Source organism: Mesoplodon mirus (assembly GCF_964341445.2).
Source record: "Mesoplodon mirus genome assembly, chromosome: 19".
Lineage (NCBI taxonomy): Eukaryota > Metazoa > Chordata > Mammalia > Artiodactyla > Ziphiidae > Mesoplodon > Mesoplodon mirus.
Genome location: NC_138995.1, coordinates 63,303,805 through 63,319,602, shown reverse-complemented (window position 1 = coordinate 63,319,602; position 15,798 = coordinate 63,303,805). Strand labels below are relative to the sequence as shown.

General features: G+C 44.9%; 1 protein-coding gene across 9 annotated transcripts in view; it reads left to right on the top strand.

Annotated features, from left to right (window-relative positions):
* The first annotated feature begins 21 nt into the window (after positions 1–21).
* Positions 22–15,798, top strand: part of ZNF71 (zinc finger protein 71) — a 29,533-nt gene continuing 13,756 nt past the window's right edge. For 2 of the 9 annotated variants that reach the window (XM_082608196.1, XM_082608193.1), the window contains exons 1-3: positions 22–121; positions 6,040–6,145; positions 11,532–11,600. In XM_082608196.1, the coding sequence (XP_082464322.1) occupies positions 6,116–6,145; positions 11,532–11,600 (99 nt within the window). In that variant the 5' untranslated portion in view covers positions 22–121; positions 6,040–6,115. Of the gene's footprint in view, positions 122–6,039; positions 6,146–7,765; positions 7,823–8,147; positions 8,218–8,502; positions 8,984–11,271; positions 11,382–11,530; positions 11,601–15,798 lie in introns of those variants that run through there. The other 7 variants (XM_082608198.1, XM_082608201.1, XM_082608197.1 and 4 more) reach the window with 7 other exon arrangements.

Below are 15,798 nucleotides of genomic sequence, written 5' to 3'. Positions count from 1 at the left end.
ATAATACCCAGTTTTGGTGAATGTGTGAAGAACAAGACAGTTCTATTGTTTGTTATATAAATTGCTGTATGTATAGACCATTCGAATCAATATTCCTCAGAAACCAAAGTGTACAACACAGGTAGGTAAATGTATAATGAGAAGCATTTTTAATGATAAACTCTTAGTAACTTAGGGTAATGAGCAGATGGGTAAGTTAATTACGTTGTATTCTTTCAATAGAATTATATGCGGCTGTTGAAAAACTATAAATGTGTATATAGCCATAAAAGATAGTTGTGCTATATTAAATGAAAAGAATTTTTTCAGACCTGTATTCTAGTATAAATTCATAATCATAATATCAAAAATAAAACCAAAAATCCTTGTTTTTCTGTTTTCCTCTGCCCAGATTTCCTTGCCTTTTTTTTTTTTTAATTTTATTTATTTCTGGCGGCGTTGGGTCTTAGTTGCTGCGCTCGGGCTTTCTCTAGTTGCGGCGAGCGGGGGCAACTCATTGTGGTGTGCGGGCTTCTCATTGCAGTGGCTTCTCGTTGCAGAGCGTGGGCTCTCGGTGTGTGAGCTTCAGTAGTTGTAGCATGCAAGCTCAGTAGTTGTGTCTCATAAGCTCTAGAGCGCAAGCTCAGTAGTTGTGGCGCACGGGCTTAGTTGCTCCACGGCATGTGGGATCTTCCCGGACCAGGGCTCGAACCCATGTCCCCTGCATTGGCAGGCGGATTCTTAACCACTGTGCCACCAGAGAAGTCCTTGCCTCCTTCTTTTGACTACACTCTCTCTTTTCCTTTGAGTAACTGGCCATACCCTGTCTTACAGTTCTGAGGGACCTAGTCAATCAGATTCTCTCTGGAGCTTGAAAGGGAGAAGGATCTGTTCCCTAAAGGGATGATGCTGGTGCCCTTGTGGTTGTGATCTTTGGAGCCACCCTAGTTTTTGTGCTTTCCAAGGCTGCGATTCCTTAAACGACTTACCATCCTCTCAATACTTCATTTTCTGCTTGTTTGCTTGCAGTTAAAGAAACTTAACCAAGTCAGAGTTTGGTATGAAGATTATGTAATAGGCAATAGAATCTTTGGAATATTGGAGGTGTTAGGGATTGGCGTTTGGGTGAGATGGGGCAAGTGAGACTCCTGTTTCCTTCCTAGCCTAGGAAAGTAACAACTCGTGGTGTGCACTGGGCAAACACGCAAGTGAATTATTATTAGTTGTAGTCGCCTGAGGTGTATAGAGGTCTAGAGTCCTGAATAATGACAGTTTCAAGAGGAAGAGGAATGCCAAGTCCAAAGAGTGTCTGTGATGCCGGTAGCTAACTGTTTTGGGTAATTTAAAACTCAAAGCTTGAACTTTCTGAACTACTAGCAACTAAGGGTCTTTGTATGATATTGTTGAAAGATGTCTTACACTGTTTGAAGTCATAGGGTTAAGATTGCTTAAAACTGGGGCTTCCCTGGTGGCGCAGTGGTTGAGAGTCCGCCTGCCGATGCAGGGGACACGGGTTCGTGCCCCGGTCCAGGAAGATCCCACATGCCGCGGAGCGGCTGGGCCCGTGAGCCATGGCCACTGAGCCTGCGTGTCTGGAGCCTGTGCTCCGCAGCGGGAGAGGCCACAACAGTGAGAGGCCCACGTAACGCATTAAAAAAAAAAAAAAAAACACAAGATTGCTTAAAACCAAATTGAGAGACTCCTTTTATGGGTTGCTAAGGTGGGATGCTGGTTAAATTCTGTATTTTGTTGTAGAGTGGTTGTAAGTTCTGAATTGTATCCCTCCCACCCCCAAATTCACATATTGAAGCCCTAACCCCCAATGTGACTGTATATGGAGAGAGACGGCTTTGGGGGAGGGAATTACAGTTAAATGAAGTGATAAGGGTGGGGCCCTAATCTGATAGAACTGGTAACCTTATAAGAAGAGGGAGAGACATCAGAGGTACTAGAGAGAAGTTACAGTGACAATTGAGAAAAGTTTCTGGCAATTTAGCCCCAGAAGAACTGACCTTGACCTTTATAGGAAGTTGGTCTGGAGATGACAAGGAGCCACATGGTAAGTTGAGGGAATCAACATTTCTAGATTACAGCAGGAAAAATTCCCACCGCTCACTCCAGATATGGCCTTCACAGGAAGTGTTTGTGCTGCTTGTATCCAAGGAGCCTAGAACTCAGAGTGCATGTACCTCATGTATCATTCTGGAACATTCCTCATAAGGCCAGTGAGTGGTCATCTGGGGGCCACAGTTGTTACTAAACATTTTGAATACGGTTCCCAAAAGGAGACAGTCTGATTTACAGACGATCCAGAGTAACTCAGATTGGGACTAGCACCACTGAGGATTTCTTCTAGCCAGTATTCCTGAGATTCTAATACCATTGTTGTCATTTTAAGATACAGTGTTTTCAGAGGAAGTGAGAGACTCTAATCAAATTCTGAATAATTTTAAAGGGAAGGTGATCAAAAGGAAGAAGATGTGACTCGACAAGTTAAGTAGGCATAAGTGGCTTAAAACGAATGTGAACATCAAAGAGTCGGAATAATTTAGAAAGTACATCTTGTTTTGAAAATGCATAACACAGATGTAGGGCTTTTGGGGGGGGTCCATAAAAATCAATCAATTATGTAAACTTACACATTGAAACCTTTTTTTTTTAAATCTGTTGAGTATTTCCTTCTTTGGGGAACTAAAATTTAGATATCCTGAAAATGTCGCCTCAAGTCTAACAAGAAGAACAAGGATCTGGAGACCAAGGCTCTTTGGGAGACAGTTTGGCAGCTTCTTACAAGGCTAAACACTGTCCAGCAACCATACTTCTACGTATTAGCTCAAATGAATTGAAAACATGTCCACACAGAAAGCTGCATGTGGGTGCTTACAGCAGTTTTATGAAAGCGGCCGAGATGTCCTTCAGTGGGCGAATGGATAAATATACTGTGGCACAACCGGTAGACTGTTATTTAGTGATAAAACGAATTGAGCCAGGGGCTTCCCTGGTGGTGCAGTGGTTGAGAGTCCGCCTGCCAATGCAGCGGACACGGGTTCGAGCCCTGGTCCCAGAAGATCCCACGTGCCGCAGAGCATCTAAACTAAGCCCATGCGCCACAACTACCGAGCCTCTGCTCTAGAGCCCGTGAGCCACAACTACTGAAGCCCACGTGCCACAACTACTGAAGCCTGTGCGCCTAGAGCCCATGCTCCACAACAAGAGAAGCCACCACAATGAGAGGCCCACGCACTGCAAAGAAGAGTAGCCCCTGCTCGCTGCAACTAGAGAAAACCTGCATGTAGCAACGAAGACCCAATGCAGCCAAAAATAAAAATTTTTTTTAAATTAATTAATTTTTTAAAAAAGAAATGAGCTAAAAAAATGGAGAGCTTTAAGTTCATATTAAATGCTAAGTGAAAGAAGCCATTCTGGAAAAGGCTATATATTGTCTGATTCCAACTCTGTGACATTCTGGAAAAGACAAAACTGAAAAAATACCGGGTTCATGAAGATGGAGGAGGACAAACAGGTGCAGCACAGGACATTTTTAGGGCACTGAAATATATGCTACTGTAATGGTGAATACATATTATTACGCATTTGCCAAAAGCCACAGAGGTGTACAACACAAAGAGCAACCTTAATGTAAACTGTGGGGTTTTGTTAGTAATACTGTATCAATATCGGTTCATTAATTGTAACAAATGTTCCACGTTCAATGCAAGCGTTTACTAATAGGGGAAGTTGGGTGCAGGGAGGTGGGTGTATGAGAACTCTCTACTATCTGCTAGGTTTCCCTGTAAACCTAAAACTGTTCTAAAAAGTAAAGTCATTAGTAAAAACAAAAACAAAACAAAACAAGGAACCCATAATGAGATATCACTACACGCTTATCAGAATGGCTAAAGTAAAATATGTATATGTATAATGGCAACATCCAGTATCGGCAAGGATTTGGAGAAACTGGATACCTCATAAATTGCTGGTAGGAATATAAATGGTACGGCCACTCTGAAAAACAGTTTGGCAGTTTGTTTAAAAAAAAAAAACTAGGGGCTTCCCTGGTGGCGCAGTGGTTGAGAGTCCGCCTGCCGATGCAGGGGACACGGGTTCGTGCCCCGATCCGGGAAGATCCCACGTGCCGCAGAGCGGCTGGGCCCGTGAGCCATGGCCGCTGAGCCTGCGCGTCCGGAGCCTGTGCTCCACAACGGGAGAGGCCACAACAGTGAGAGGCCCGCGTACAGCAAAAAAAAAAAAAAAAAAAAAAAACTAAACTAAAAATGCAAATACCATATGACCTAGAAATGCACTCCTGGGCATTTATCCCAGAGAAATGAAGATTTAGGTTCACACGAAACCCTGTAATAAGGAACAATTAATAGTAGAAGGGCAACCTATGAAATGGGATAAAATATTTGCAAACCAAATATCCGATAAGGAGTTAATATCCAAAATATGTAAGGAACCCCTGCAACTCAATAGCAAAAGATAAAATAATTTAAAATGGGCAAAAGCCTTGAATAGAATAGACATTTCTCCAAAAAGACATACAAATGGCCAGCAGGTACATGAAAAGGTAAAGAGCATCACTAATCATCAGGGAGATGCAAATCTAAACCACACTGAGATATCACCACACACCTATTAGAATGAATTTTTTTTTTTTAATTGAAGAGGATGTGGGGAAATCAGAACTTTTGTACCCTGCTGATGGGAATGTAAAATGGTGCAGCCACTATGGAAAACAGTATGGAGTTTCCTCCAGAAAAAATTAGAAATACCTAATGATCTCGCTTCTCGCTTCTGGGTACTCGAAAGTCAGGATCTCAGATAGATGATTTGCACTCCATTGTTCACTGCAGCATTATTCACAATAGCTGAGATGTGGAAGCAACCTAAATGTCCAGTGAGTCAACGGATAAAGAAAATGTGGTATACACATAAAATGTAATATCCTTTAACCTTAAAAAAGAAGGAAATTCTGCCACATGCCACAACATGGGTGAAGCTTGAGGACATTGTGCTGAGATAAGCCAGATGCAGAAGGACAAATACTGCGTTTATATGAGGTATCTAAAACAGTCAAACACAAGGAAGAGAGTAGAATGGTGGTTGCCAGGGTCTTGAGGGAAGGGGAAATGGGGAGTTACTGGTCAACAGGTATAAAGTTTCATTTAGGCAAGGTGATTAAGTTCTAGTGTTCTGTACATCGTGCCTCTAGTTAACAATACTGTATTGTACACTTAAATTTTTGTTATGAGGGTAGATCTTATGTTAAGTGTTCCTACCGAAATGAAAAGAAAATTGTGACTGGAATAGCCCCAAACTGGAAACATCCCAGATGTGGTAGCCAAACTGTGGTAAATCCCTACCATGGATTACCACTCAGTAGTAAAGTAATGAACTATTGATACAAATAACAACTTGGATAAATCTCCAGAGAATTACGCTGAATGAAAAAAAATGCCTATTGATATAACATTTTTGAAATGACAAAATTATGGAGAAAAAATTAGCGATAGTCAAGGGTTAAGGAAGGATGGGGTATGGAGGAAAGTGGGTGTGGCTATGAAAGGGCAACCTGAGGGATCCTAGTGGTGACGGAAACGTTCTGTATCTTGACAATATTCATGTCTGTATCCTATTTGTGACTTTGCAAGTGAAACCGTGCCCTATAGGGTTAACAGAAACTGGTGACTAACAGAAATTCTTTTTTAAAATAAATTTATTTTATTTATTTTTGGCTGCGTTGTGTCTTCGTTGCTGCGCATGGGCTTTATCTAGTTGCGGCGCGCGGGCTTCTCATTGCCGTGGCTTCTCTTGTTGCGGAGCACGGGCTCTAGGCGCGTGGGCTTCAGTAGGTATGGCACATGGGCTCAGTAGTTGTGGCTCACGGGCTCTAGAGTAGAGCCTCAGTAGCTGTAGCGCACAGGCTTGTTGCTCCGCGGCATGTGGGATCTTCCCGGGCCAGGTATCAAACCCGTGTCCCCTGCACTGGCAGGCGGATTCTCAACCACTGTGCCACCAGGGAAGCCCCTAACAGAAATTCTTGACCTTGTCTTACAGCTCGTTAAAACCACCTCCACTTGTAACCAGGCTTCACTGATCAAGCTCACTTTAATTTTTGCTACAGAAGATTTGCATGTGCTCCAAGCCACACCTAGCCTGTACGGTAAGACATTTGCCCAAGTCGTTTTCCAGGAACTTGGACTGAGCTGTGTCCAGTTCAAGCTCAAGCCAGTTAAGACTGGTTGGGACCACTGACCCTACATCTAGGCCTTTACAAAGGCCTGATGTGTCTGGTGAACAAACTTTTGACATCAGAGGGCCAAAAACTCCTCCCTCAGATCATAATAAGCACCTCCATTTTGGGACATGCATCCCATGAGGAAGCATGTAACCCACAGAACACAGATTACCTCACCTTTTCCCTACTGCCAATACCTTTTCCTATGACTAGAATCACCTTGCTTCTTTAACCCATAACTATCTCACCCCCCTCGCCTCAGGGAGGTGGATCTGAGATGTTTTCCCCTCTCCTCATCGGCTGCCTCTGAATAAATCTTTTCCTTGTTGCAAACCTTGGCTTTTTGCTGTGCCTTGGGCAAATGAACCTGGTTTGGTAACACAAGACTTCACCCTTGGGGGAACCAGATAAAGGGTACACTGGATCTCTCTCGGTGGTTTCTGTATTTTTTACAACTGAAGGTGAACCTACATTTGTCTCAAATAAAATATTTAAAGTTATTAATCACCCCTTAAGACTAGCCTCTGTTTCACTACTATATATATAATATATAACTAGCAAGGACCTACTGTAGAGCACAGGGAACTCTACTCAGTACTCTGTAATAACCTGTATGGGAAAAGAATCTAAATGAAGAGTGGATATAGGTATATGTATAACTGATTCACTTTGCTGTACACCTGAAACTAACACAACATTGTAAATCAACTATACTGCAATTAAAAGAAAAAAAAAAAAAGACTAGCTGCTGTTTACATTTCTGTGGCCACTGAGACATTCAGCAGATGCTTTTGGACTTGGCTTTGTGGTTTATGGTGTAACAGGCCCAGCCAGGAGCCCTGGTTCCTACCCCCAGCTCCCCCACTGTCCCCTTGTGCCACCTCTTTTGTCTGCACCACTGTCCTCATCTGGAAAGTAGCATGGTTGTGAGGATTAGATACGTTCCTAAGTCATAAAACGCCCCAAACAGGAGCTGGCACGTAGGAAACTCAAGAAGAGTGAATACTTTTTTTTCTTATTATTTTCTGGTTTGTATCTCTGTGCTTTACAAATTTTCTACAATTCATCATTATCACGCTCAACAAAATTGCCCAGGATCCTCCCTCAGTCCAGCCCAGAAGTCTGCAGAAGGTGGGCCACAGCCTCCCTTCTCCACCTCCACCCATGCCCCCGCCCTTGCTGGAATTCTCCCTCCTACCTCCCCCACCTTCCTCCCTAAGCAATCCCCCACCCCTCCTACCTCTCGCCCATCTCTCTCTTCTCCCCCTTCCCTTTCCCCCCATCTCCTCTCTCCCTCCACTCTTCCTCCTCCCCCCACTCTTCCTCCTCCCCTCCCATCCCTCAATACCCCCCCACCCCGCGCACCCCCATCCCCTGAGGCCGCGGCTCCGGTGCCGCGGGGGCCTCTGGGAGCTGGAGGGGCGCGGTCGGGTCTCGGGTAGGTTCGGGTCCGCTCGGCTCCATTCGGCTCCGCGGGCGGGAAGGCCTGAGCGGAGGCGGAGGCGCGCGGGCTTCTGGGAAGTGTAGTCCGCCCATCTGCGCAGGCGCAATGCGGCCTGGAGGGCGTAGGGCGCCCGTCATTGTACAGACCGACCCGCGCTGGTGAGTACGGCCACGGGCAGGGCGGGGCGGGGCTCGAGAGGGGGCATGCTGACTGAGGAGAGGGGTCGTGAGGTCACAGGCAAGGGGCCTGAGGGCTGAGGGGAGGGTGTGTGGGCAGCAAGAGGGTGTACGGACTGAGGGGAAGGTGTGAGGACTGAAGGGAGAGGGTGTGCGGGCCTAGGCGAGGGGCGTGAGGGAGGAGGGGAGGGTGTGCGCACCGGGAGAGGCCGTGTGGACTGAGGGGAAGGTGGGCCCTGAAGGGAGGTGTGAGGGCCCAGGTGAGGGGAGTGCCGGCTCAGAGAGAGGGCTGGGGAGAGGAGTGGAGGGAGGAGGCCGGTACTGACCTAATGTGATGCGATGGGGAAGGAGGCGAATCTGTGTGTGTGTGCATCAGTGTAAGTCGGGGGCGGGGGCGCGCACGCGCTCGTGTGCCTACCGGTCTTGGTCTCTGTGGGTGTCTTCTATGTCTAGTCTTTGCCTTCCCTGTTGGGGTGGGGGCATGTATCTCTGGGTGACCGCCATGTCCACATCCTTGGTTGTGTGTGTGTCTGCCTTTATTTCTGCCCACGGTGTCTCTGTGTGAGGGTGTCATCCAGGTGTCCACCTGTGTCTCGTCTTTCACTCTGTAGCTGTGTCCCTGGGTGTGAGTGTGTCTGTGAGCATGGGGTGTGTCTCTCCCGAAGTCCGCCCCGTCAGTGTCTCTACCTCTCTGTGTGTGTGTGTTCACCTGTGTGTCTGTCTTTGGGCCTTTCTGGGTGTTTGTATGCGAGTGCATCTGGGTGCGACCCTCCTAAAAGCATGTGTGAAAGACTGTGAACGCTTGGACAGGGAGGCCTAGCAGAGCTACCTCCCTTCTTGTCCTGCAGGTCTCCTGGCCTGGGGCCCCCAGATTCGCCAGCTCCTTCCTGCCCCTCAGAGCCTTGTCCGGCTCATAGAAGGCTCTGGAGGGTTGGGGGGGGCAGGAAGTGTGTGGGTGACAGGATGTGGGGCTAAGGCTTCTTCTCTTGCCTTCCACAGGACCTTCTTAAAGGAGGGTCAGAGTCCCCTACCCACTCCCGACCGGGGTTGATTTGTTCAGAGGATGTGTATTAGGCCCTCAAAGTGCTGTTCTGGGCACTTTGCTGGGACTACTTCATTTATAAGCCTCCCAGTAACTCCAAGGTAGGGACCTCATCATCCCCATTTATACATGGGGAAACCGAGGCTCAGAGACTTAAGTGAATGACCCAACTCTATACCCAGGCATCTGGGTTCCAGAGACCGCACACTTAACCACCAGACAAATGGGAAATCCTTTCTTCCTATCAGCTCATCTGACACACAGTTGCAGGATTTTCCCCCCCCATGGGAATCTTACCCTTAGAAACAATGGAAGGAAGGAAATGCCAGAAGCCTCAAGGAAGGAGAGGAGGGAAGTAGCCCCCAGCTTTGTAGCCACATAGGTCTCAGGCCCCATGGGTCCAACAGTCACCAGCCCAGAGCATGTCACTTCCAGGGCCCCTGTGCCTTCATGGGCTCCTTTTTTCATGAAAGAAAAAAAATTACAGTTAGTGATCACATTGATATGAAGACAAATATAATCCAGGCTGGATTAGAGTCACTTTTTTTTTTTAAATGATCTTAAATTAAGACATTCTCATGGGCCCCTACAGGTATCAGGGGCCTTGGGCTCGCTGTGCCTCCTGGGTAAGTCGGCTCTGGTCATGTCCACGTCCGGCCAAAGCCAGTGTTGTTGACCTCACAGTGTAGGGATGGGAGTCAGATGGAGATTGCCAGTCCAGAAAGAATACTCTTTAAAAAGTTAAATTCTGTTTAAAAAATTATGACATTAATATGAAGTCACTCACCCAGGGAAACAATCAAAGGAATATAAGAAAAAAGATTAATAACTCCCCCTTCCCATTCCCCCTCCAACCCCTCGAGGCACCATCTGGTGTCCATTATTCCATGGCCTTCCCCAGGCCTTTCCCAGGCTCAGAAACACCTACAGAAACACACACCCACATGTGCTGGTTCATTTTTATACAGAAGGGTTAAAGTTAGGTATAAAACCAAGTAACTTGCTTTTCTGATTATGACATCACCAATATATATGTCAGCAGATGCAGAACCCACTCCTGTTTGCTAAGGAGACCTGATATTTCACACAACGGATGCCCCGCCATTTATTCAACATTCCTTTGTTGATGGATACTTATATTTTGTTTCTGTTTTTTTGTGTGTTTGTTGGTTTGGTTGGATTCTAGGAATAGTGCTATAATAAACATCTTTTTTCCATATATAACCTTTTACATGGAGTTTTTGTTGCTATGGGCAGAGTCCCGGGAACAAGGCTGCTGGGTTATGGGGTTTGTGTTTTGCCAGCTCACTCTCCAGAAATGTTGAGTGACTCCCGTTCCTTCAGCTGTGTGTGGGAGGCCCATTTCTTTGCATCTTTGCCAGTGATAGAAGTTGGCTTATTCATTCACTCAGCTCTATGTTTGGGTACCTCTGGCTGTTATCCTAGATGCTGGAAACACAATCCAAAAATGATCATCTCTGCTCCCCGGGGGCTTGCATTCTTGTGAAGGGAAGACAGATGATGAACTTGAAAACTTTTTAAAGAGACAGTTGTCAACAATGATGTGGGCTATAAGAAGATGGCAGGGGTGGGCGTTGGTGGCTACTTGAGCTCAGGGCCCTGGGAGTGGGAGGCTTCTCCATGGAGGTGACATTTGAGCTGACAGTGAGAAGGAGCCAGCCAGGGGAAGAGCATTTCTGGCAGAGGAAGCGGCAGGTTCGAAGGCCACTGTACCTGGGGCCAAGCGTTTGAGAGGGGAGTGGAGTGGGCGGGGGGAAGGCCCTCGGGGCAGACTATAAGGGCCATATGGGCAGCAGTGAAGACTGTGGATGATTTCTAAGGCTGTGGGAAGCCACCGGAGAGCTTTAAGCTGGAGGATGTTTTTGCGGAGGGCTTGCTGCGGGCTGGGCACGCTGCTGTGGGGTTTGCAGACGTGAAGTGGTGGGGACACAAGCCCATACCTTTGTGATCCTTTGTGATGTACAGCGGGGCTTCTTTTTTTAAATAATTGTATTGCTTTTTAATTTGAAATTTCACTGTTTAAAGTTTATAGGGACCAACATTGAATTTGACAGTATTCTTTTTTTATTGAAGTATAGTTGATTTACAATGTTGTGTTAATTTCTGCTGTACAGCGAAGCAATTTAGTTATATGTATTCTTTTTCATATTCTTTTCTGTTATGGTTTATTACAGGATATTGAATATAGTTCCCTGTGCTATACAGTAGGACCTTGTTGTTTATCCATTCTCCATATATAATCGTTTGCATCTGCTAACCCCAAACTCCCAATCCTTCCCTCCCCCTTGGCAACCACAAGTCTGTTCTCTATGTCTGTGAGTCTGTTTCTGTTTCATAGATAAGCTCATTTGTGTCGTATTTTAGATTCCACATATAAGTGAGACTATATGGTGAAATGGGGTCGGTGGAAATAGTGCCCACCTTGCGGGAGTGTTAGGAGGATTAAGTGAGAGGCGTTGGTCTAGTGCTTTGCAGGCGGTAAGCACCCGGAATGTTTGTTGTTAATGTGTGTGTGTGTTCCTGTCTCCTGCCCCTCTGTGGGCATGTGTGTGTCTGTCCTGTGTGCATTGTGAGGTGGGCCTAGGCCTGGTCTCTCACCGTGCCTCCCTCTCTTTCCCCCCTGACCAGAGCCCGCCATTCCCGGTCACCGTGGGCAGTGGAGGGATGGCTGCCCAGCTGCTGACTGATGAAGCCCTGGTGAGTCATGTTGCCTCCCTCTCCTTTCCAGAGGGATGACCCTCTGACCCCCAGCCCTATCCAGGGCCCATGTCCCCACCTCCTGGGGGTTCTGTCCACCCTGAGGAAGGACAGCAGTGCTCAGGGGTGATGCTCTTGTCCACCCTGCCCCCTCCAGGCCCAGGAGCCTCTCTCTTTCCTGTCCCTGACATTGGCTTTTGTCAGCCAAGGAGGACAGGGCAGCTGGGGAGTAACTGGTTCTGCCCTGGGGGCCCTCAGGAGACGCAGGAGGGCACCTGGAAATTGATGGTTTAAATGTGTACAAGACTTGCTGGAACAAGGCCCACACATTTCAGACAGCAGTTACCTCGGGGGAGGGAGGATGCCCATGGGGAGGGCGCACGGCTGGCATCCCCGGCTCTCACTGTAATGTGTTATGATGTTTTAATGGGTGGTACATATATAGCTGTGTATTGAATTTTTCTCTAAGCTTGCTTTTATGCCAGAAATATTTCATAATAATAAATATATAAATGTTCTTTATAGAAAATAGGGAAAATCCAGTAACCTGTAGGTAAGACAGTATAATTCACCCATAGTGCCTCTACCCAGAGATAATCGTGTGGATTATTTGTGTATTCATTTATTGGCTTCCTTCTCTGATAATTATTTTTAAAAATTGACCCAGTATTGGCTCTGCCATTTTTATCTTGGAAGATTTTTTTTTTCCATCCCACATTAATCATTAGGATTTCCCCAGCCTTTGAAAACTACAGACATCACTTGTTTTGGCTGCATAATCAGTGTATCTAAATGTCCATCTGGTATTGGTGAGTTTGACTTTTTAAAAAATCATTTTCCAATGCTGTAAATAATCTATTGTAAAAGTAAAAGAAAATTCCTGATAAATAAGGAAATGCCATGATCATTACAAAAAGCTTAGAAAATCCAGAAGAGCATAGTGAAGAGGATCAGAATGACCCTTGATCTCATCCTAGAAATAACCACCCTCGAAAGTTGTGTGTCCTTCTCTCCCTGGATACATGTTTTTTGCAAAAATAAGAATCACCCCAGCTGAGCAATTTTTATATCCTTTTTCATCGAAGATTTCATCCTGAGCATTTCTCTGCATTGTTAAAAACTCCTTGGTAACATCCATTTTAATGACTCCATAGAAATTTTATCTTGGGGCCATACCTGGCTTACTTAATGGTTCCCCTATTGTTTGATATTTATTTGTCCCTAGTTATTTATGGCTGTCGGGTATTTATTGTGCAAGTTGGATATAAATGATAAATGGATAGGTGACAAATGGTATAAACTTTGAGCATGATAGGTGACAAATGGTGTCACAAAATCTTTTCCGAGTAGCATTGTATGTATATTAGTGAGGTTTGATTTTTAGAAAATGTCTATTAGCCTTTTCTGCAGGGGGTTAAATGATCTATCTTGTACTTTACCAGTCTCCAGGAATCTTAGTATTCTTGAAGATTTTAAAGAAGTGTGTGTGTATGGAAATATTTGTGGCAAATATACTTACCAGCTTTACTTTTCGTTTCTTATTTTATATTTAAGTCCAAAAGCATTTCATATTTTTAAAATCGAGTCTGTCTCACCTCCTCTGGTGTCTTCCATTGTCTTTAAACTATAAAAGGGTTTCTCCATCCACAGGTCACACATCATCTGTTTTTCTTCCTTTTTTTCTGTTTATCGTTTGGATGTTAACAGTGAACTTCTGAATCCACCTAGAATTTATTTTGATGTCTAAATGTGTCATTTCACTTACCTGTGAGTTTTGGTTTGTCATGCCTTTATTTATTTAACACCTGTATTAAGATATATCCCACATACCACAGAGTGTACAATTCATTGGCTTATGGTATATTCAGAGTTGTGCAACCATCACCACAGTCAATTTTAGAACATTTTCATCATCCCAAATGGAAGTGTGTACCCAATGGCACTCACTCCCATTTCCTCTCTTGACCCCCAACCACTGGCAACCACTCATTTACTTTTTGTCTCCGGATTTGTCTATCCTGGACATTTCATATAAATGAAATCATATGATATATGGTCTTTTGTGTCTGGGTTCTTTAAGCATAATTTTTCTGACATTCATCCATGTTTTAGCATGTGTCATTGCTTCATTCCTTTTCATGACTGAATAATATTCCACTGTGTGGTTAGACCACATGTTATTTATCCATTCACTGGTTGATGGACATTTGGGCTGTTTCCACTTTTTGGTTATTAGGAATGCTGCAGTTCAGACATTAGTTTGGACATGTGTTCTCAATTCTCTTGGGTGTATACTTAGGAGTGGAATTGCTGGGTCCTAATATAACACTGCTTAATTGTCTAAGGAACTGTCGGACTATTTTCCAAAGCAACTGCACCATGATGTCTTCATTTTTAACTTGTCTGTGATTATCGTCTTGATTTCTTCTTTTTCCTACTTAATTTAGAAGGACTTGTTGATTATTTTTATTTTGGTATGGTTGGGATTTTTTATTTAAGTGCTTTCTTCTTAATTACATCTAGTGCAAATATATTCTGATTTTCAAGAAATAGAGCCTATCTGATTTCAGCTCTTTGGAATTTGGGGAGGTTTTCCTTGTGGCGAATTGGTTTGTGCCATTAGACAGGAGACCAAAACAGATGAAGCACGAGAATGAGTGGCCTCAGACATGCACAGACAAAGCACTCAGGTTCGGTGCATTTGGGGCTAAACCATACTTCTGGGGAAGTCTTCCCAACCCTCCAGAGGAGGGCGGCCCCTGCTGTCTGCCCTTCAGCATCCTTTGCTGTAAGGTGTCAGCTCTGAGACTTCTAGGACTGTCCATTTTGGTTTTAGTGCACCCCTCCCAGCCCAGCCCCAGAGCAGTGCATGGAGCCTACTCAGTAAATATGTTATTTATTGAGTGAGTTCACTGATGCGGGGCATACTTAGAGAAGACTCTCTGAAGGAACTACAATATTTTTAAAACTTAAAATAAATAAACAGATAGAGGGGGGCAGCAGGAAACCTTTGGAGGTGACGGATAGCTTATGGCCGCGATTGTGATCATGTTTCATGGGCGCATACTGTCCAAACTTATCAAGTTGTATTAGTTAAATAGGTCAATCATACCTCCATAAAGTGGCTTTTTTTAAAAAAAGGAATTATTAGCAGGACTGGCCAAAGAATCAAATAATAATATCATATAATAATAATAACTACTACAGGGGAACTAGATCCCACACGCATGCTGCAACTAAGAGTCCACGTGCCACAACTAAAGATCCTGCACGCTTCAACTAAACATGCTGCAACGAAGATCCTGCATGCCATGACTAGGACCCAGCCTGGCCTAAATAAATAAATATTAAATAATAACTAATAATAAGTATATATATAAGATGCATATGAAATGTCAAAGTCAATCAAATGTAATAGTTGACATTCATCGAGAACTTACTCCAGCCATACCAGACACTGTGCTGGAACCATATAGGCATGACCCCATTCAACCCCCATGACAACTACAGAGGGGGACATTGTTATTATGAACAAATGAAGTTCAGAGAGGTTAAGGCACTTGCTCAAGGAAAAGAGAGCTGTTGAGGGTAGAGCCAGGATTTCGTTGCAGGCTTCCAGGCTCCCGAGCCCACACTCTCAACCACTGCGTTGTACTTCTTCCTCATCAAACAGTAGTGACCCATGAGGCAGAGGAGGCCAGCATGAGCCCAAAGCCTCTGGGCGGGCACATGGGGACCATGATAGGACTGGCCAGGAAGTGAGGCCTCCTCTCAGGGAGGGTGAGCCAGGGTTCACGGTTCTCATGTCAGGGGCTCAGAGCACTGGGGAGAGCCAAGGACCTGTGGATGTGGGTGGCAGTAACAGTAGCTGATGGTAATTAAGCACCTACTGTATGCTGTGCACTGAGTGTCAAACATGGATTAACTCATTTAATCCTCCCACCATCCTTACTCACTGACCCATTTATTCATTCAAGAACTATTCATTGAGTGCCCACTATATGCCAGGCATTGTACTAAACACTGGGGAAATAGTAGAGAGCAAGATGGATGTATTGGTTTGCTAGGGCTGCCATAACAAAGTACCACAGACAGGCTTAAACAACAGAAATATATTTTCTCACAGTTCTGGAGGCTGGAAGTCAAAAATCAAGGTGTTGGCTGGGCCATGTTCCTTCTGAAGGGTCTAGAGAAGAAT